The 23,380-nt window shown below is 37.3% G+C and overlaps 1 protein-coding gene across 10 annotated transcripts in view; it reads right to left on the bottom strand.

Annotated features, from left to right (window-relative positions):
• fry (Protein furry) overlaps window positions 1-23,380 on the bottom strand; it is a 470,099-nt gene that overhangs the window by 23,795 nt on the left and 422,924 nt on the right. For all 10 annotated transcript variants that reach the window (XM_067788943.1, XM_067788945.1, XM_067788946.1 and 7 more), the window contains 7 exons: window positions 21,182-21,280; window positions 18,207-18,341; window positions 15,792-15,963; window positions 13,096-13,201; window positions 2,921-3,062; window positions 1,276-1,421; window positions 1,027-1,192 (listed from right to left, as the gene is read on the bottom strand). In XM_067788943.1, coding sequence (XP_067645044.1) covers window positions 1,027-1,192; window positions 1,276-1,421; window positions 2,921-3,062; window positions 13,096-13,201; window positions 15,792-15,963; window positions 18,207-18,341; window positions 21,182-21,280 — 966 coding nt within the window. The remainder of the gene's footprint in view (window positions 1-1,026; window positions 1,193-1,275; window positions 1,422-2,920; window positions 3,063-13,095; window positions 13,202-15,791; window positions 15,964-18,206; window positions 18,342-21,181; window positions 21,281-23,380) is intronic.

The following is a 23,380-nucleotide window of genomic DNA, read 5'->3' as shown; positions in this document are numbered from 1 at the left end:
TTTCGAAATGGTTCCGAAAGGCTGTTGTTGTTGCCGTGTTAACGATAAAGACACTCCCCGAAGGTTTTTGGGAGTGTTATCGATGTTGATGGACCTCTGCCGGATATAGGTCCAAGATAACAAGCCCATTAAGGTACTAGCCCGACCATCTCGGGAACGATTAAAATGACCACATTAAAACTTCTAAGGAATTCCGCCCCACCTGCTTGTTCCATGAGTAACTCAGGGTCAGCTCCTCGCGTGCGAAATATATGTATGATACATTCATATTTGTCACAAGATTCCACTCGCTTAGGAGGGGTTGACAATTGGGTTGCGGAAGCTCTGAAGCTATAAAGCTTTGTTTTGCGCAAATGAACCCCTTGAATTCTGTTCCAAAATCCTCTCATAATTTTACAATGCGACCCCGAAAAACAACCAATAGTTTTCCGAAACGAGCTCAAGTAAAAAGTTACGAAGCTTTATTCGATCCAGCATTTGCCACGAACCGAGAATACTTCCGAGCTACTACCATAACACTCTACGGTACGTGTTACTGGCAGGAGTAAGTGGATAAACTGTATTTAATATGGACAATACTGTAATCACACGATGCTGCGATACTACGTGGTTAAAATGACGTCTATAAAACATGTACTCGTTGTTGTAGCGATTAAGACACTCCCTGAAGTTTTGGGGGAGTGTTATCGATATTATGCTGATGGACCTTTGCCGCATATAGATCCAAGATAACAAGCATCATTAAGGTACTAGCCCGACCATCTCTGGAACGATTAATATGACCACATTAAAACTTCTAGGGAATCCCGCCCCCACCCCCTAGTTCCATGAGGAACTTGGGGTCACCAGAACCGCGGCTGTTATTTTTGTTTTTTTTTCAATTCCTTTTGGAAAACTCTTCATAGAAAATATAAGGGTTCTTGAAACTGGCTAAGCACATAAAATTCTACTTTTTGTAGTCACACATATGTAAGTACATCTTCAACTTAACAAGTAGACATAAGAATAAAAAAGCAAACAACTTACCAACAAATTAATACAAAGCTGCTTACAATGATCCCGCACAATCACGCGCATATGATCAAGACCCAAAAATAAAATATGCAACATCAATGGTAAATGTAAGGTCCAATCAATACCAGGAATACCATCGACCACAATGTCTGTTAACAACATGACGGCAACGTTACAGCTAAAGGAATATAAATATATACATACAAAGGTTATTTGCAAATAAAGAAATATAGCGGAAAGTATACGAAAGTTGCTACTAACCGATGAAAACCGCTAATTGGCAGGCTGACGTCTGGTAGAAATTCAGTAAGCGGCGCAAAATACCCACCATACTCAGGCATCGGTAAGGGATGTGGGGCCAATGGTGCGTCTGCTGAACGCAACTCAACGTTCTCCTCCTGACGCAACTGTTAATAAGAAGATATTACGTCAGCTATGCAAACATATTTACATGCGTATGTATATATGTACATATATGGGGCTTTCCAGTGCTACTTGTACAAACGATGGATTTTGCGTTACCGAGGTCGCTGAAACTTATATCCTTTGTAGGTACACAATTTATATGATTTATTTAAAAAAATTATTTGTGCTAATGTGAATATAAGAGTTAACGAAAGTCGTGATTTTTTTCTTTTAATATTTTTTTTAGAGCTTGGCAAAAAATTAAAAAAAAAAATCACCATCATATTACGAGGTCAGACCTTTAATTTATGTTTCTGGGAGTGGTATCTTTGATCCCGAAATAGTCCCGAAATTATCTTGACGGGATCCCGAAAACCATCCAGAAATGATCCGGGAAGGATCCCCAAATGATCCCCGAATACTACAAAAAAATAACTCTGACAGTATCCCGGACGCATCCCGAAAACTATTCAGAAATGATCCCGGAAGGGTCCCAAAATGATCCCAAAATAGTCCCGAAATTACCCTGACGGATCCCGAAAATCATCCAGAAATGATACCGGAAGGGTTCCCAAATGATCCCGAATGACCCTCACGACATCCCGGATGAATCCCGAAAACTATCCAGAAATGATGCCGGAAGGGTCCCCAAATGATCCCAAAATAGTCTCGAAATGACCCTGACGGGCTCCAGAAATGATCCCAGAAGGATACCGAGAATGTCCGGAAATCCTCTCGGTTCATCCGTTCTTGAGTTATAAATAGTGTAACTAACACCACTTTCTATTATTATATAGTAAGTATGTATATTAGACTGGGTCGATTTATTAACCGGCGTCATCGATTTTTCGATAGGATTTGGGCTCAGGAAAAAGGTTGCACTACGCATACCTAAAAAAATAATTTTCGAGCCTGCGAAATTTCATTTTTTTTTTTACTTTTTTTCGGCTTTGATTTTTAAGGTTTTTTTCATGACCTACTAAAAAAATTTTCATGTATACCCATACGAAAAGTCGATTGTATGGGAGATATATGCTTCGGTGGTTCGATCCGGTCGGCACCGACAAATGTCTAATCGGATACCAAAATATACCAGCTCCCCAAAGTTTAGCAAGATATCTCAAAAATTGGGGACTATTTTGCGTTCAAACAGACAGACGAACATGGCTAAATAAACTCAGTTTGTCATTCTGATCATTTCGATCTGTCTCTTCTCCTTTAAGGACTTACATTTCTCGATTTCGGACCAAACTAAATATAGTCTTTCATTTTCATGAAAAAAACTAGTCTTATTTGTCAACAAGAATCGAAGTGTGAGAAAAGTTATTCAAATTCCAGCGAAATGGTGAATGCAAAATAAATCTGTAGGGTAAGTTTGCATGAAATTGCCCATATGTGAATATGTATTTGTGCATATAAAATTGATGAAAAAATATATATATATTCTTCTTAAGGCAAACAAAATCTTAATTAATATTTTTTCTTATTTGATTATTCTTACCTCAGCATCATTAATGAGGATGTCTTCGGGTCGCGGTAATATTGATGGTCCAGACGCTGCACGTATTTTATCAGCACCGCGAGGTGGACGATTGTTTGTGGTTTGTGTAAAGGCGCGTATTCCGCTATCGGATTTACATGTGCTGCAGGAAAGAACAAAAGTAATGCAAACGATAAGATTTATGGCACAAAATCACGGCGGTAAAAATAAACAAATCAAATTTATTATAAATAACTTTGTCGACAGACGGGCAGAGCACGAAATTGTATTATTTTAGATCCATCCCCAATAAATATTCGAAATGCATTTTGATTATTTCGAAAAGGCTGCAGTTTGTAGAAAATTGCCAAAAACATTACAAAATTCAAGTTAATTATAAAAGTTTAGGTGATTTAGTTTGCACTCCCGGATTAACGTTTGCGTTCCTGAGATGAAGATTGATACCCTGCCGAAATAGTGTAAGACAACTACTCTAAGAAACAGTTTCGCACTACAGGTTTAATGACTACCACCAAAGTGGTGCAAAACGGTGTAGATTTGGGGTTATTTGCAGTAAGTGTGAGTTTTAAAGTGTACACTTTTTCTTCATATAATTTGTATGAAAGAAAAGTGTACATTTCAAAACTGACACTGAAAGCACCCTCTGGGCAGTTGGTAGCCAACATTGTAGCGACAGCGCTTGAGTCTGAGCTAAACGTATTTGAACGAAATACTCAAAGTTTCCGATTATTTCAGAACCACCTGGCTGAAACAGTTAGGAACGCGTTAAAAAGGTCTACAAAAAGTGACATTATAATGTTAAAAGTTTCAGTTGAAAGCACTGTGAGGGATAGAATTAAAACTAATACCGCCTCTTAATGCGGTAGTTCTGCCCTAGCTCGGAACTAGTTTCGCGTCAGCGTATTTAAAAAATGTGATTGTAACCTTGGTATATAAAACCATTTATTTCTTTAATTTTTTTATTTATGTATTTATTTATTTACTACGGCTTTCCTAAGCCTAACTTAAATCTATTTTACATGTTTATAATTGTCTTCTGGACTATGCAATCTAGAATAGTTACATCTATGTCCTACCTTGGAGTACTATGGATGGGAGACTTCCAGATCATGCGAACAAAGTGTTGTGCTTGTGTAGTATGTAGGCATTTTACGCATGTTAGTAAAGCGCGAAGGCAACATCTGCACGGTGATGCGTTTCAGTATGTGCTTCGGCAACCTTTTTTGTATGCGTACAAGAGCTTGGAAGTCTTGGCCCTACATAGCAGTATAGTTTCGCTGCACTTCTATCGATGCTATGGAAGTCCGCCTGTCCAGCACTAAATTGGTAGTGTTCTGCAATAATTGTACAATTTTTGTTTAAATATTTTGGAATGACATGATTTAATATCATTCGGTAGTTCATTATAGGAGTTAAGACCTTTATAATACAGATTACATTTGTCTGCTTCAGTTTTATAAGCCGGCAGATTAAAATCATTTTTATTACGAGTATTTACAGAGTGCATATCTCTTACATATTTTATATTAGTCCTCAAATACGATGGCAAAGTTCCTTCTATTATGTTTTTAATAAATTTTATGGTATAATAAAAAAGTGGCTGTCTAATGCTAAGCCAATAAGAGAGCATAGCATGTCTCTGATAGGTGTGTCATACCGTTTTTTGAGAATGAATCTCATAGCTCGGTTCTGTTGCTTTTGTAGCTTGTATATCTGACTATCTCGCATGATGAAAAATATAGTTGGGCAATAAATAAAATAAGGTTCGATTATAGATCTGTAGACGATGATTTTATACCTTCTATTTAAATATTTGCAGGTTCGTTGTGTAAAATATAACTTTTTCGCAATTTTTCCTACCGTATAATCCACATGCTCGTTGAAATTCAGCTTATCATCTATTTTTATTCCCAAGTATTTTATGGTGATGACTTTTTCAATTAGTTCGTTATTTATATTTAAGTTTTGTAGCTCACTGTTTTGAAAATTGCGTCTAGATATAACCATAAATTTCGTTTTATTGACATTCACTTTTAGTCTGTTTACGCATAACCAACCATATACGCTGTTAAGATCTTCTTGCAGCTTAGCATATATTTCAGTAATATTGTTCCCACTTATCATCAACAATGTATCATCAGCAAACAATTTTATTTCACAGTGCTTAATGGAGCTAGTTATATCATTAATATATATATTGAACAGTATGGGTGCCAGCACAGACCCTTGAGGTAGACCAACAGGTACCTCCCTTTTATCCGATACGGACGTTCCAATCACTGTTCTTTGGTATCTGTTAATTAGGAAGTCTTGAAACCATTTTAGTTCTATACCAGAAACGCCAATGTAAGAAAGCTTTTTCAGCATTAAGTTTTGGTCGATCGTCTCGAATGCACGTTTTAAATCCAAAAACACAGCTAATATGTGTTTTTTTCCTGCTTAAGTCTTCTTTCCAGTTAGCTACAACCAAATTCAAAGCACTTTCACAGGAATGTTTCTTTCGAAAACCAGATTGTTGAGGTATAGTAATTACATTATCTTCTAAATATTTTACCAGCTGATTTTTTACCACTGTTTCCAAAATTTTTTCATCACATTGTAACGTGTTAATAGGTCTTATCTCCTCAGCTTTGATGGTATTTTTAACTTTCTCTAATGGCACAACTATAGAAGATTTCCATACTCTAGCAACAAGACCTTTATCTAAGCTCTCATTAACAAGTTTAGAATAGAAAAAACCTGTATACGTTATGGAGTCTTTAATGACTCCTTCCGACACAAGTTTCTTCCCTCCAATTTTATTTTTAAACTTACTTACTATATCAACTATTTCTGAAGTGGATACTTTCTGAAACTTAAAAACATTAGGGCCATTTTGCTCATCTATAGTACCTTCATTACTAAAAGAAGTAGGAATATTCATACTATCAATGAAATAGTTATTCAAAGACTGCGCTATTTCATTTTCCTCTGTGTAGAGTTGTTCGTTTATTTTAATTTTTTAATACCATTGTTTTCTTTAGCCATGCTTATGAAATTTTTCAAGTTTTTCCACATAACCTTACTATCACCAGCACTATGGTTCATTTTGTTTTCCATGTACTTGGCTTTTTTTATCGTAATTAGCCGTTTGTATTGGCGTTTCGCACTATAATATTCACTCCATTCTCCAGTGGATAGGCTGATCTTGTAAAGATTTAGCTTACGTTTATTTAAGTTAGCCAGCTCAAAATCATACCACTTGTTCATAAGTTTGACACTGACTTCTTTAGAGTATGTCAGGGTGGTCACTGCGCTTGATAGCGTATTATATAGGAATGTTGCCTTATTTTCGATGCTCAGATTTTCAAAGTCAGTGTAGTTAAGCTGTCGTAATTCATTAACAAGGCTGTCGCTTGTATAATTTTCCCAGGAAATTATTGTTCTCTTCGTTCTCATCTCAAATAGTTTATGTAATTTGATTTTGAATTTAATCGTTTCATGATCTGAAATCTGAAACTCTTCTAATTTTAAACATGATATAGAGCTACTATCTATAAATAACAAGTCGATCTGTCTTATCGCCTTTTCGTGTATAAAAATCTATTTTTTGCTCCATAGCAAAGGATCGAAATAAGTCAACTAACTGTTTACTATAAGTTGTGCTCTTGTAAAGGTTTATATTGAAATCGCCCACAAAGATAATATTATCCTGTGTTACGCTGTTATTATTTAAAATGTCGTATAAGTACGTTATAAATTCTGCATCACTCGAGCTCGGTGAGCTATTTGATATTTGGGGAAAATATTTTTAACGTTTAGTATAATACACCAGATGTTCTTGTTTAATGTTCTGTTGTAACTCATTGAGTATTCAATTGTTTCATTTATATATATTAGCACACCGCCTGTGTGCCTGCTGTGGGAATCGCACCGTACAAGTTTATATGTTTGTATCTGTAGCTCTTGATTCGTTATTTCTTCAGTCGAACAAGTCTCCAAACAAATTATTAAATGTGGTTTATGTACATCTATCAGACGCTCTAGTTCAGCTTTATTGGCGACGATACTGCTAATATTTAAATATATACAATTTAACTCCTCTGGTATTCGTTGCTAAACTCGTGCCTTATTTCTTGGCTGCGAATATTTTTTATACTCCGGACAATCTTTGCTGAAAGCGTAATGACTAACATCGACGTCAATAACTTTTTTTTGAACAAGATCGCTACAGTTTACACATTTAACAATGTTAGATGTGCACTCTTTGCTATCATGGGGTCCAGCCCATTTGCTGCAAGCTACTTTATTCGTGCACTCAGCTGCTTTGTGCTTATATCCCAGACATTTAAAACACCTCAAAACACTTATATGCTCGTAAGCGACGCAAGTATCCCACTCTATATATAGTTTCTTTTGTTGCAACACATTATCGAATGTTACTGCATCTGTTTCCACTAACGCAATGTAGCTTACTTCTCTACGATTGGTATTTTCATACAGTTTTAACACTTTAAAATCCTTTCCGTTACATGAGTCATTTTGCTTAGTTAAGCATTCTACCAAACGCTCATTGCTAACTTTTTCAGTTAAACCAACAATTTTTATTTTCTTTTTTATTTCATCCTTATTTTTTGTTTTCTCTGCTTCGTAATCGTTTCCAATACCTTCTCTTACCTTTAGCTGGACTTTTTCACAGGCGTCTTTATTTTTACATTCTACAATAATGGCACCACTATTTACTTCTTTAACATTTTTAACAAGGCCTTCGGTAGGTTCGACAACTTTTTTTAGAGCTTCCTTGGTTTCCTTAGCTTTTTTGCCCTTCTTTTTCGGTTTAATGACAATTTTATTCTCATTTACTGAAGCGACCTGAGCATAAGATAGTTCTTCTGGCTGATCATTTGCCACGCGTAAATCGTTAAGCAATTCATTGCTCTTTTTTAATTCATAAATCTTTTACTATCTCATTCTTCATTGCAATCAATTTTACTTCTATGTTATGCTCTAAAAGGGAGTTGAAGTCCGTAATAATGCTATTTTTAATCTGGGAGAATTTATTACAAAATATCTACTCGACTATCTGTTTAATATCAACGGCTTTCATTTTTGTTTCTTCGCATTTATTAATCAAATATTTGATTTCCACAAATTTAGTATTGGTATCCGATAATGCACATATATTACAGAACCATTTTATGTTCATATTATCTTCTATTATCTTTTTTTCATTTCTTTTAATATTACTGCATTTCAAGCAGAAACTATAGCCACACCCACCAGAGCATGCTACTATGTCATCTACCTGAAGCAGTTTCGCAGTACATTCTTTGCACTCTGCTGGCATTGTAAATGTATATCTTTATAAGCAAATGTAAAGGATATGCAACTTTAAATATTCGCAAGACTGGTTTGAAAAATATACTAAAAAATATGTATAAATATATATTTTTCTACCGTGATGGCAGCCCTGTTTTAAGGGCGAATTAATGGTGACTTATAACCATAAAGCCATAACCAGATAAATCAGCTGATCGAACCTACCTTATGAAAAGGAATGTAATCGATTAATGGTGCCATACCATAACGCTAACGCGATAGCCAATCAATTGGTTTTTGGTTTCTCGCCACATCCATAACCTAAAAATATTTGAGTTGGTGAATTTAATAACCTTTTTTAGATTTTCTTCATTGTTTTGGATACGTTATGACTAAGATACTTATTTTTTGTGGAATATGTTTGTAATTTTTTGCGTTTTCATCATTTTTATGAAATTTTCACGATTTTTAGGTTAAGGCACCATTAATCGATCACATTGAGATGGTTATGGATATGGGTATGGTTACGACTATGGCGTTAGGGTTAAGGAAGTTTAATTTGGCTTTTAGGCTGACACGTTTCACTCTTTTATGTCTTCCACTTGCCCTTTCTATCATTCACCTTTGTAAACAAATTCAGTGCTTATCGGGCGCTAACAGTTTTTGGTGTGGTGAAAGTGACCTACTAGAATTTTGTTACGCTCCGCTGCTTTCCACCGAAGTTCGCGCATGCAATATCTTTATATTCAAAAATTTTTGACAGCATATAGCTTTTGCAAATTACTAACCACCTAAATACTCCACTCTCCCAAACTATGTTTTTAGATTTGTCCACTTGAATACAGCTTCCCGCACCTGTTGTTAGATGTTGTACGTTTTTTTTAGCGCTTTTGTATGTTGTTTACTATTTTTTTGTTTAATAAAAACACGGAGCACGTATCAAAACGACCGTCTTGTTCTTCTCTTCTACCTACGTATGGTATACCTACCATAACTATTCATCATTTATACTTACAATAGCATATGATTTCAATCGAAATACCTCATAAAACAGCGTTTCAGAAGTCCCATAGGAGTCAGTGTACGCCTAACACCTGCTCTTTGAGCGCAATGCAACTCTCCGCCACCATCGTTGTTGCGAGATCGTAGAACGAAAGAGCCTGCCTACAGTTGCTAACTGATAGAAATAATGCCTGAACATTTTAGCAAGATCGCCTTCATTTCATATGTATTTTATATGGCAAACTTATAGCAAAATAGCGAAGTAGATTAGAAACCAAATGATATGAAACTATTTTGGGATTGTTTCGGGACCATGTCAGGATAATTTCGGGACCATTTACTGTCTTAGGACGATTTCGGGACTATGTCGGAATTGTTTTAGATAATTTGGGGATTATACTCCCGATTTTATTACAATTTTAATTATTTTGGGATACTAAGTATTTAGGAATAATCTCGGTACTATTTCGAGATTAGATCAAGGAACATTTCGGGTGGTTTTTGGGATTTGCATCACAACCATTTTTGTTTTAAACTGTTCATCATACCTCTTAAAATAGTTATAACCCTGGATTAATTTGGCCTTGACCAATAATATTTCTTAAATGCGTCATATAGGTATATTAGAGTGATCCTCAAACATCGAATAAACGTTTTTCAGTCTTAACCCTTAAATTGTAATACTCCATACATGCATGCATGGAGTACTCGCAATTTTTGCATGGGTGTAGTGATTACTTACTTACTTACTTAATTGGCGCTTAACCGTCTAAACGGTTATGGCCGTCCAACAAGGCGCGCCAGTCGCTCCTTCGCTCCGCCAACCGGCGCCAATTGGTCACACCAAGGGAGTTTAAATCGTCTTCCACCTGGTCCTTCCAACGGAGTGGGGGCCGCCCTCTACCTCTGCTTCCATAGGCTGGTTCCGATAGAAACACTTTCTTGGTCGGAGCATCATCTTTCATTCGCATAACATGGCCTAGCCAGCGCAGCCGCTGCGTTTTAATTCGCTGGACTATGTTGATGTCTGCGTATAGCTCGCACAGCTCATCATTAAATCTTCTTCGGTACTCGCCATCGCCAACGCGTAGAGGTCCATAAATCTTTCGAAGAACTTTTCTCTCGAACACTCCCAAAGCCGCTTCATCTGCTGTTGTTATGGTCCATGCTTCTGCCCCATATAGCAGGACGGGTACGATAAGTGACTTGTAGAGTATGATTTTCGTTCGCCGAGAGAGGACTTTACTTTTCAATTGCCTACCTAGTCCAAAGTAGCATTTATTGGCAAGATTGATTCTTCGCTAGATTTCAGTGCTGATGTTCTTGCTAGTGTTGATACTGGTTCCCAAATAAACGAAGTCTTTTACTATTTCAAAATTATGGCTGCCAACAGTAGCGTGGTTGCCAAGGCGCGTATGCGCTGACTCTTTGCTGGATGACAGCAGGTACTTCGTTTTGTCCTCATTCACCATCAAACCCATCTTTACCGCTTCTGTTTCCAGTTTGGAGTAAGCAGAACTAACAGCGCGGGTGTTTAGGCCGATGATATCAATGTCATCAGTATATGCCAGTAATTGCACGCTTTTATAGTATATTGTTCCAGTGCGGTTAAGTTCTGCAGCTAGTATAATTTTCTCCAGCATCAAATTAAAGAAATCGCACGATAGGGGGTCACCCTGTCTGAAACCTCGTTTAGTTTCGAACGGCTCGGAGAGGTCCTTCCCAATTCTGACTGAGCTGATGGTGTTGCTCAACATCATTTTGCACAGCCGTATAAGTTTTGCGGGGAAACCAAATTCAGACATAGCGGCATATAGGCAGCTCCTTTTCGTGCTGTCGAAGGCGGCTTTAAAGTCGACGAAGAGGTGATGTGTGTCGATTCTCTTTTCACGGGTTTTTCCAAGATTTGGCGCATTGTGAAAATCTGGTCGATGGTAGATTTACCAGGTCTGAAGCCGCACTGATAAGGTCCAATCAGCCGGTTCACGGTGGGCTTCAATCTTTCGCACAATACACTTGAAAGGACCTTATATGCGATATTAAGAAGGCTGATTCCAACCGTCGGGCATGCACTCGTCCGCCCATATTTTGCTAAGAAGGTGTAGTGATTACAATCGTTAAAAACGAGCAATGATCGGCTTACAATATGTTCGTGTAGAAACATGAGTTGGTCCATTGCTGCATTACAGTGGAGTATAATGATAAGTACTCCAGTGAACCACATGATCCGACGATTTTTGCAGGGATATATATACATCTGTTAATGTCTCTAGGAGTTTGAGCAGAAAAGATGTCAAACTAATAGGCCTGTAATCTTCCGAGTGCATATGACCGGTTCTTCTCACTTTCGGTACGAGGATTACTCGAACCGTTCTCCAAGATTGCGGGACGTAGTTCATCTACATGCATCCCTCAAATATTGTTCTAGGCCATTATACATTCGTTGGAATATCCCATCTGGACCGAGTGATTTTAAAATATTGACATACGTTTTTTATAGCCCATTCCATTTTGGTATTTGATGGATATCAACTTGAGAACTACGAGATGTTTTTTCGGTGTACCTGTGATTTTGTCACAGCTACTGAAATATCACAGTACATTTCAGCGACAGTTTAGAAGGAATAACTGTGACAGATTGCCTGTCACAGCATTTATATCCCGTTACCAATCACGTTTACAAATAAACTCAATCATAGACTAAAATAAAGCTATGATCACAGGAACAAATCGCTTCTATGCTATGAACCAATACAATGAGCGTATTATTTAAGCTGCGACTGAATAACAGTACATGTCCCAGAAAATGATACAGTGGCGGCTATAGAAACACCCCCGCAACAGAATATAACCACTGTAAAATCGATGGTCGCAGTAATAGTAATGTTAGGTATGTATATATATGCTACTAGTGAGTGCGTTAGTAGAGGCTGTTCCTTAGAGTTTTTCTGTGACATCTGCTACTTATTCGCAACACAATCCGTAAGGAAAAATATAAATTCATTTCCTCTGTGGTTTTTGTTTTGATTCAGTCACAGTAACGAGTAAAAACCGCTGTGACTGAGAGGTCACAATCACATATAACGTTGTTCCTCAAAAAACAGGGGATCGGCCAACATTAATTTGCGGAAATATGGATAATGAAACCATCACATGGGACATCGACATAATTAAGCGATTAGAAATTCATTATGCCAGCAACACAGTTTATTATATTCGCAACATAGTTATTTTGTTTTTGTAGAAACTAGGAAACAGCTGAAGTAGGCAAGGAAACAAATACAAGCAGTTTGGCCTAGTGGTTAGTTGCTCTAGATTTCATGTCGAGTTATTCTTGGTTCAAATTTCGGTAAAACTTGGAATAGTACACATTACAAAATTGTCTGTCATTGATTACGTGGCGGTTTTCGAAATAGTGCCATCACAATATGCCAGTGATACTTACATATATGACACTATTTTATTTTTTCTTGGATTCCAAGCTTAAAATACTATCATCGGAAAGTTAAAATGCAAAAGCAATTTCTAAAGAGAGCAAGAGAGACCAATATTGCCCACAAAATGAATAAGTTTGACATCATGGTTCAAATAGTATATGGTTGGCTCATCTCTACAACATCATACCTTTGCTCAGATTGCCAAATATCAATGCGTGTTGGTCTTAGACGAATGGGTATGGAAAGAAAACATAAAACCTTGCAATTCTTGTGTGTAGTAAGAAAATATTGTCAATGTGTTGGTTGCATTTTGCGTTTGCCATCTCTTTTTGACAATCCCAACTCCAGTGAAATAAAAAAAAATAAAATCAGCTGATGAGATGACCCAGCCATATGGTTGAGACATGGTTTGACATGTTATTGTTGAGACAAACTTACCCCGTTTTTATAGGATCTTCACCACTATGACGTTTAGTATGAATTGTACCTTTTTCTACGATCAAATCCTGTATACGTGAGTCATTGATACCACCAACTGCTTGCCCTAAAAGAAATAAAAACCCAGTTGGAAATGTATGTATAAAACATCAATATTTCAGGCAAAAATGTGAAACTGAAACATTGTACTACAGGTTCTGATCTACAAAAAAAGGACTAATTTTAATAGAATCAAAATAAAAGTTGTGTTTGTGGGACTGTCCGAAGAGATATCCACCAATTTCCAAATAGTATACATCTTTCCAAAAAAGATTGGGGGGGGGGGGGGGGGGGGGCTAAAGTGTTAATGCTGATTTTGAAGGAATATGATGAGTTACTTTTGTAAACACCAACTCGGTCCCTCTCTAGACAATAGGCTCTACCAACTTTAGAGCCACAGTCTACGGCGACTTTTAGAGATGGTTCTTAACCTGATGGAAATGTGGGGAGGGATATTTTTTAAAAGTATCCTCCAGCCATTAGTATCACTATGACCCAGTCGGCCTAACTATTAGACTGGGTCGATTTATTAACCGATACCGCGCCATCGATTTTTCGATAGGATTTGGGCTCGGGAAAAAAAGTTCCACTACGCATACCCAAAAAATAATAATTTTCGAGCCTGCGAAATTTTTTTGGGGAAATTATTCAATTTCTATTAAATATTTAGTGAATTCGTAAAGTTATGTTGGTTTGGCCATTCTTTCAGAAATTGTTTGAAGAATGCCGAACGTTAGAATTTTATTCAAAAATACACTATCTCAAAATTTGTTTCAAAAAGTCCCTATATGAGCATAAATTCAATGCATTTTGCAATAAGGGGGAGTTAATAAAAGCATTCTGAGATGAAGCATTCTTCAATCTAACTCTGATATAGGGCGGTTTTGTGACAAATCCTGAATTGAGAAATTTTTGAAAAATATTTTGAGATAGCATGATTTTGAGCAGGCAGCCGACATGGTATGATACGCTATTCAGCAGCCGCAATGAGCTGACAAAAACAAAAATAAAAGAAAATGGCTTATTGTCTTAGAACTTTATATTCATACCATGACTTTGACAGAAGAGTTAAGCTTTTGTGCGGCCCTGCTATACAGGGAGTATTCATCTTTTTATTCTGAAATTTCGGAAAGCTCTTTACCGTTAAGTAGTGGAAGCGTTCCGCATAAACCGTTAATTTAGAATATTCGGAATACGTTCATTTGATACTACCTCACGAGGTCCGAATATGCATAATATTCCAAATATAAACCAATTCTCCAAATTCTTAAATGGAGACAAATGTTCCGAACATACGGAATTAATAGAACAGACGGCCGACTTTTAATACGCCACCCCCCTATATCGAGAGAAGTGGCAAAAACGCGTATTGACCTCGATAACAATATTTCGAGGGCGGAAATGAAAATTTTAGCTCGTTCAAAAGATATTGACGAAAAACCGAAAATGGCCCCGGGTTGCGTTGGCGGCTTTCAGCCGAGCTTATAAAAATTACGCCGGCCGGTCCACCAATGAGGTGGGATCAGAATTAAATGCGTGCAAAATCCCTTTGTACACAAAATCTTTTTCAGCGCACAAAAACATTACAACAACCACATGAAAATTGCTAAATTTTACTCCAAATATCTCCGGACAAAGATACAATTTTTCTTTTCCGCCATAGGATTATTGTTGTCGAGGTCACCTCTCTCGATATTTTTGGACGCGTATTAGCAGTAGACTCCTGTTCTAGACTTTTACCTGAATAAGTTAACATGCCCAATGAGTACATTTCGTTATGGCATCTCCACTATTTACTAATGACATTTTTACGTGAATCGATTTAATAGTCGAGGTTTTGACGTTGAACGATGAATTTTGAATTGGTTTAGTTTTCGAATATTCATAGTTTTACGAAAGTGCACGATTCCTTGGTGTCCGTACTTTTCATAAAATTACCTATGTCCAGGCACACTAATGGATCATAGCATAGTTAATAAATTCTTCATAAAATTAAAATAAATGTTCTAAGGAATTATGCAGTTAAGTACTTATCGGGTATTTGTAAACGGATTGCTTCCTATTTCTACTACTAATATTCTTCGAAAATTCGCAAAGAATCAACACAGTTAACGGATGTCAATTCGATTTGGGAGCAAAATGGCTGCAATTGTCAAAAAATGTGTCTGTCGAGCAAACCTCTTGTGATTGAATCATGGGCTCGAAATTTATTTTTTTGGGTATGCGTATGTCCCAAATCCTATCGAAAAATCGATGGCGCGATATCGGTTAACTTTCGTCCATACCAATCGACCCACCCTACTAACTATGCCCCTTTGCTTTTCGTAGAGCAACTATATATGAAGCGTAAAATCTTTAAACCAAATTAGATGTGCTTTGTTAGATTCGGTGTTTCACCTAAAAATAATATCCCACTTACAAAGGAACTTATTAAATCCAAGAGTCAACAATCGCAAAAAAATTTTCAAATGAAATGGCAAGGTAAATTGTGGCGACAAGTACACACAACTAAGCGTACATTAATTTGTGAGAAAATTGAGTATTTCACCCACATTATAATCATGAACGACATACATACTTATAAATTTAAATTCCTATAATAGATATGTTTATACAACACTTGAGGCTGAATGTAAATTATGACTTCTTGCGCTTACCGTCAGCGGAATGACTGGAAGCTTTCCGCATGCTTGTTAACCGATAAAATGGCGGTGTCTCGGTGCGTTCAATTAAACAATTAAGCGTTTCCACAGTTTGTAGTTCTACCATCAGTTCATCCAGCAGGCGATCGGGGCAGGTGCGGGCAAGATATAAAGCAACTCGTTTCGCCTATTTGTATTGTAAATATGCACACGTACAACAATGTGGTAAATTATAAAATAGCTCACATAATTAAACAATAAGGGAGTTCAGGATTTTGTACAAATGGTCTTGCATCATAGCATTGGAGAATGGTGGAGCATATTTTTTACAATAACATAACAAAATACACGGCAATACACTTGCTACGTAATTGCAAATACGCTACATCAAAATCCGTAGTTTATTTTTTCAATATTCAATAGCCAATCAGCACTTTCAATACAAAACGAAATGTGGAAAGAAAAAAGTTTAAATGAAACAAGTAAGGAAGGCTAAGTTCGGGTGTAACCGAACATTACATACTCAGCTGAGAGCTTTGGAGATAAAATAAGGGAAAATCGCCATGTAGGCAAATGAACCTATGGTAACCCTGGAATGTGTTTGTATGACATGGGTATCAAATGGAAGATGGTAATGAGTATCTCAAAATCAAATGGAAGGTGGTAATGAGTATTTTAAAAGTGAGTGGGCCATAGTTCTGTAGGTGGACTCCTTTTCGAGAAATCGCCATAGAGGTGGACCAGGGGTTACTCTAGAATGTGTTTGTACGATATGGGTATCAAATGAAAGGTGGTAATGAGCGTTTTAAAAGGGAGTGGGCCTTAGTTCTATAGGTGGACGCGTTTTCGAGATATCGCCATAAAGGTGGACAGGAGTGACTCTAGAATGTCTTTGTACGATATGGGTATTAAATTGAAGGTATTAATAAGGTTTTTAAAAGGGAGTGGCCCTTACTTGTATATATGAAGCCGTTTTCGAGATATCGACCAAAATGTGGACCAGGGTGACCCAGGACATCATCTGTTGGGTACCGCTAATTTATTTATATATGTAATACCACGAACAATATTGCTGCCATGATTCCAAGGGCTTTTGATTTCGCCCTGCAGAACTTTTTCATTTTCTTCTACTTAATATGGTAGGTGTCACACCCATTTTACAAAGTTTTTTCTAAAGTTATATTTTGCGTCAAATAACCAATTTAATTATCATGTTTTATCCATTTTTTCGTATTTGGTATCGAACTATCGCATTTTTTTAATTTTTCGAAATTTTAGATACCGAAAAAGTGGGCGTGGTCATAGTGGGAGTTCGCCCATTTTTATTACCAAGATAAAGTGACTTCAGATAAGTACGTGAAATAAGTTTAGTAAAGATATATCGATTTTTCTTCAAGTTATCGTGAAAACGGCCGAGCGGAAGGACAGACGGTCGACTGTGTATAAAAACTGGGCGTGGCTTCAACCGATTTCGCCCGTTTTCACAGGAAACAGCTAGCGCCATAGAAGCAATGCCCTTACCAAATTTCACAAAGATTGGTAACTTTTTGTTGGACTTATGGCATTAAAAGTATCCTAGACAAATTAAATGAAAAAGGGCGCAGCCACGCCCATTTTGAAATCCGATTTTGCAAATTTTTATTAAACACGCATATAGTAATAGGAGTAACGTTCCTGCCAATTTTCATAATGATATCTTCAACGACTGCCAAATTACAGAAAAACTTTTAAATTACCTTCTTTTAAAAGTGGTCGGTGCCACGCCCATTGCCCAAAATTTTACAAATTTTCATACGGTCAACCAACCTAACAAGCTTCATCGCTTTATCCGTCTTTGGTAATGAATTATCGCACTTTTTCGGTTTTTCGAAATTTTCGATATCGAAATATCGAATATCGTTATTGTCCGATTTCGTTCATTTTAAATAGCGATCTGAGATGAGTGCCCAGGAACTTACGCACCAAATTTCATTACGATACCTCAAAATGTACTCAAGTTAAGGTGTTTACGGACGGACGGACGGACATTGCTAAATGAATTTCTTTTTTCGCCCAGATCATTTTGATATATAGAAGTCTATATCTATCTCGATTAGTTTAGGCCGTTACGGATTACCGTTACGCGAACAAAATTAATATACTCTGTGAGCTCTGCTCAGCTGAGTATAAAAAGTTGCTCACGATCCGTAGCTTACATTTGCTACAACGTTTCCAGCGTCAAATACACAAAATTCTGAACTCCCTTAATGCCGTTAACTATGCAATAATATGTAAAATGCGCCGAAAAAGCTTATTTGAAATCTTGAATGCAACTACACACAAACAATTGAATTGACTTCTGTATGAAATTGCAAATTAGAGTAAAAGTAATTGCTTAAATAATTAAAATACATAAATGGTAGCAAACATTTTCATATGAATTCCACTTACATATGGCAGAAGTTCATTTGGAGCCATGCCACTCATTATAACCAAATATCGTAATATGACCTTGAGATTGTTTGGCCAGAATTGGCAGAGTGTACCCCATAGTTCTTCAATGTCACGTGGATGGGTATCAGAAAACTGAAAAAAAAAATTTGAATATGGAGCGTTAATTGTGCTACTAAGAAGTATGTACACTAGACTGGGTCGATTTATTATGCGATATCGCGCCATCAATTTTTCGATAGGATTTGTGCTCAGGAAAAAAAAAGTTCCACTACGCATACCCAAAAAAAAAATTTTCGAGCCTGCGAAAAAAAAATGGCGAAAGGGTAAATTTTTCGACCAAAACACTCTCCAAAACCCAAAAAATATTTAATACTGTTATCGCCAACGTTTTTACACACAGTTTTTTTTGGGAAAAAAAATATTTTTTGCGCTTTGGGGAGTGTTTTGGTCGAAAAATTTATCCATTCGTCATTTTTTTTTCGCAGGCTCGAAAATTATTTTTTTGGGTATGAGTAGTGGTACTTTTCTCCTGAGCTCAAATCCTATCGAAAAATCGATGGCGCGATATCGGTTAACTTTCGGCCATACAAATCGACCCAGGTTAATATACACTAGTGTGCCCTAAATATTTAATTAAACGTCACAGCAAATCGAGGGCTGAGTAGAATTTTACCCTATCTCGGCAGCCAGTTCGAAAACGAACAATTTCAGAATTCGGTTAAAGAATGCCCTATCTCAGATTTTCTTCATAAATGGCCCAGCAGTCGTATTGAATTTATGCTCAGATAGGGCGTTTTTGAAATAAATTCTAAAATAGCCCGCTATTCAAACGTTTTCTCAAATAGGGTATTTCCGAAAGGGCAGCCGAGGTAGGGTGATATTCAAAGCAGCAGTCGAAATGATCAAACTAATAGAGGTAATTGATAAGTGTTTTAAATTGTGCCTTAAAATGATACATTTCAAACATAAAAATAATATGAAATTAGTTCCTTTTCTAATCTACCAACCCTCTATTCCAGGGTGTTATGCGGTCCGAGCATATTGGATGGGTAACAGCCTTATACCGCCGATTCTTTATACACACACTTTACATCACACAGCTGAGCCCACATTGATGGGCAGATGGTTTACGACCAAGATAACCTCAATAATTTCAACAGGTAAGAAGGATGAGGAAAAGAGGAAATAGTGTCGCAAGCCGGTGAAGAAGAAATCACGATAAGTGATGATTCAAACGCGGATAAAAAGGAATGTGTGCAGTCAGTGTGCTTGGTAAAGGTCTGCTAGCCTGGACAAAGAACAACAATAAGGACGGTAACGAGACTATGAGTTTAAGATAGCCCTTTCACATACCAAACTGCATTAAGAATTATGCAGCGTTTGGGCGCTGTGGTCGACTCAACCGACCGCAATGCGAGCGCTTGGCATAAGCCCGGGAGACAGTGGAAACAGCCCGAAAGCAGCGCACTGACAAAGACTTGGATATGAACAATTCTCGATTCTGCATCCATATTGAGGGGATTCTTCCTTTAGAAGGAAGACCCAGAAGAGGGAGGGCATACACCCTAGTCGCAGCACTACGAGGCAAGCCATCTGGAATAACAGGACCTACACGTTTAGGACTAAAAGACAAAGGGAAGGTCTTAGTATCTAAAAACCAAACTAAGAAAAGACGAATAGGTTATTAAACGGTGGCAACGACGAGGCTCCACGCTGCTCACGGGTTTTATCGATAAGATGATGAACAAATTTGCGAAGCAGTCTCTGATCGTAGAGCTAATATATTGCAGCAACCCCAAAGGGCAAATTTCTTTTAATTAAGCGACCTTAAAATTACTGAAGATAGTTGCCCCATACCTTCAAAACCAAGAAGGCGCATGGTTAAAGGTGGTGGATAGAGCACTTGTCAACACCATACCAAATGCCAAGGTTATGATACAACGACCGGGGAAGCCCGAGGACGGGGTATTCTCTTTATGCAGTTTCAAAACCTGTATATATATACAAACACAATGTATCCCCCTGCAGAGGGGAGCATGCATTTTTCAAATAAACAAGGAATCGGATGTGTTATGGAAAAGAACCTGCAAAACGAAAAAAAAAACACAAAAACAAATCAATGAGAGTTAAGTAGCATCGATCGAGCTCATCCTGACTCTTGTAGAGGGTTTGCTTGATGTGGGGCTGATGCAGGAGCCATGGTTCTCATCTTGAGTAAAGGATTTTAGACTCAGCACGCACGGAAGTTCTTGTGGTAATAGCAACATAGCGGAAAAAGAACAGCCCGTGGATCGAAGAGCTGAAAAGGTTGGTGGACCGGGATGGGATAACGACATGCCATAGGCGTGGATGCGAATGCGCGTCACAGCGTTTGGGGTGGGGACGATAATAATTATATAGGTGAGTCCCTCTTTAGTTACATTCCACCAAAAAGTCTTTACATATTTTGAACTAACGCCAGGAATTTGCTTGATATCATATTAAGTTCTAAGCATAATGTATGACACGAGGGTCCTTGACATGCCGCCTCTCTCAGAACTAGTATATTTCAGATTCAGCATTTTCCTAAAGAGGATGAAAAAGGGGAAACCATATCGAAACCGCAGGGATAAGGCCTTGGTGAAAATCACAGAAATATGTACCGGCAAGTCCTGGGCAACTCAAAGAGGTTGCCATCGTCGAAGAGCTGGTGGAATCTAGAGACCATATACGAAAGGCGCTGACAACTGGGCATAACACAGTCTGTCCTCTAAGAAGATTCAAGGTGGGATAGAGATTTCAGTCTTCTTGGTGGGCAGGTAAGGTAAAATCCGTGACAAAAGTCGCGGAAAAGCGAGGTACGACATATCATGTTGCTTCAGCCTGAACACTTATTTTTAGAGCGAAAGCTATTAATTATGGGATTTTAGCAAAAAGCTTAATTAGAAAATACCGGTCACCATAATACGCATTTAAATACTTTTTTAACTTACCTTAACTGTTATATAGAAAAGATTATTTAATATCATTTCAGTAGCCTCCGTAGATCCAGTGCCTTCTCTACGTCCTTGTGTACCAGAATCCGGGAAATACTGAAATAAATTTGATTAAATATTAAATACCGATAGAATGGTTACACTTATCCTCATTCAAGCCGACAGTTAATGCAAGTGATATCATCAGTTATGTATCAAAAAAATGCGAATATTTCCCCATCTCTTATTCATTGTTATACGCTAGTAAAGACAAATACAAATTCTAGCTCCTTAGTAAGATGCAGTTTTAAACGTGGGGTTTCGACTTCAATCTATAGTAAATTACTAGACTCTTCTATATGGCCAACCGATGTTAAAGTAAAGCCGTTTCGTTTTTTTCAAAAGGGCAAAGGCCACACACTCAACCCCTAGTAAATAATCCGGAAAATTCAATTTTTAATAATATAAATATTTACTACCAAAATATCTCGGGATGAGAACTATGGTTAAAGTCATACATGATAAACAGAATTTTATTTGTTGAAATCGAGAATATTAGGTCCTATGAGTTCTTGGCAACCTTTGGGGTGCCACAAGGTAATATTCTCGGTCCAATCTTGTTTGTTATTTTCACTAATGACGTCGCTTATATTTAAAGCATTCAAATTATTTACTTTATGCTGATGATTTGAAACTGTTTAGGCGTATCACCACTGTATCTGATGCATTACTCCTACAGAGAGATTTGGATGCACTTAATGTGTGGGCTCTTAATAATCATCTGAGAGTTAACAGTAGTAAATGTTGGTATATCACGTTTTCTAGATCTACTAGTGCGCTTTCGTCAACATACTATATCGCTAGTACATATCTTCCCTCGGTCAAAGAATTTCGTGATCTTGGTGTCATTTTCGACTCTTCGTTCACTTTCGTTAACCATGTTAACTATCTTATACCAAAAGCTTATGCTAACTTAGCTTTTTTACGGCGTTATGCGAAGGATTTTAAGGACCCATACACTAAGAGTGTATTGTATAATTCATTAGTGCGATCTAAATTAGAGCACGCCTCTATCATATGGAATCCCATTTACAGCACATACTGTGCTAGAATTGAAAGGGTTCAACGTAAATTCATTCGATTTTCCCCCCTACCCCTTCATTTTGTTAATTCCCTACCACCCTATATAAACATGTGCATGCTTATAAACGTTATGCCACTGCATGCCAGACGTTCAGTACAACATTTAGTGTTTATTTACGATATTATCTCTGGTTGATTGCTCAGCTCTTTTGGGACAGTTAACTTTTCTTGTTCCTAGTAGATCTCCACGCACTCATAATATATTCTACGGTGCAGTTCTGAGAACCAATTACCTTAGCTTTGCCCCTCTCATAAGAGGCCTCGAAGAGTTTAATAAAATTTCTAGAAGGCTAAATCTTGACTTTGCAATGCCCAGGCCTTTGTTTAAGTTACATATTGAGTCTTACTATCGAGAAAATTTATCTCATCCTTGAAATAATTTTAGTTATTTAGTTTTAAGTTAATTTGCAAACTTGTGAATCTAGTCAGTAAGGTTTCGGCCATTGAATCAATAAATATGAATATGAATATATATGAATAACACAGTTTTCTATTAAATTTTCAGGGGATCGAGACACCCGAGATTGTATCGTAAGCACTAGTTTATAGTAAGTATGAATATAATAGGGCGGAACAGGCTAAACCATAAGTTGCTGATAACTTAAAGAAATGAAAGGTTCTTGAAGAAAAATCGGCATTTACAAGGTCTGCCCGGGGCCCTGTTGAAGGTATATTACGCTGTCACTGCTTTCTATGACCTATTCTCTAAATTCTTTTTTAATTTAATTTGGAGTCGAGAATTAACTCAAGTTTTTTGCATTTAAAAAGACTTGTCGTTATGCCGTTCAGTTTCGGCGAGTGGAATGAGCCAATTTTTGTTTTTCTAATGAAAAGAACAAGCTTCGTCTTTGTGGGCGACAGGACGCCTCTTTGAGGGGTGTCTCTGATGTTAAGTTACATTGATTACCGTATTCCTGAGCATAGAGTCAACGTATGCAACTGTAGAACTTTGGGTTACAGGTTCAGATGACCTTCGTTTTAACTTTATTGAAGAATATGCCTTGTCGACGAAGCCTTTCAGAGAAGAGATATCTCGATGACGCTAGCTATCTTGTGAGGAGCGCTATATATTAT

Source organism: Eurosta solidaginis, chromosome 5, assembly GCF_040869045.1.
Source record: "Eurosta solidaginis isolate ZX-2024a chromosome 5, ASM4086904v1, whole genome shotgun sequence".
NCBI classification, from domain to species: domain Eukaryota; kingdom Metazoa; phylum Arthropoda; class Insecta; order Diptera; family Tephritidae; genus Eurosta; species Eurosta solidaginis.
This window is presented reverse-complemented; position numbering and strand designations above follow the sequence as displayed.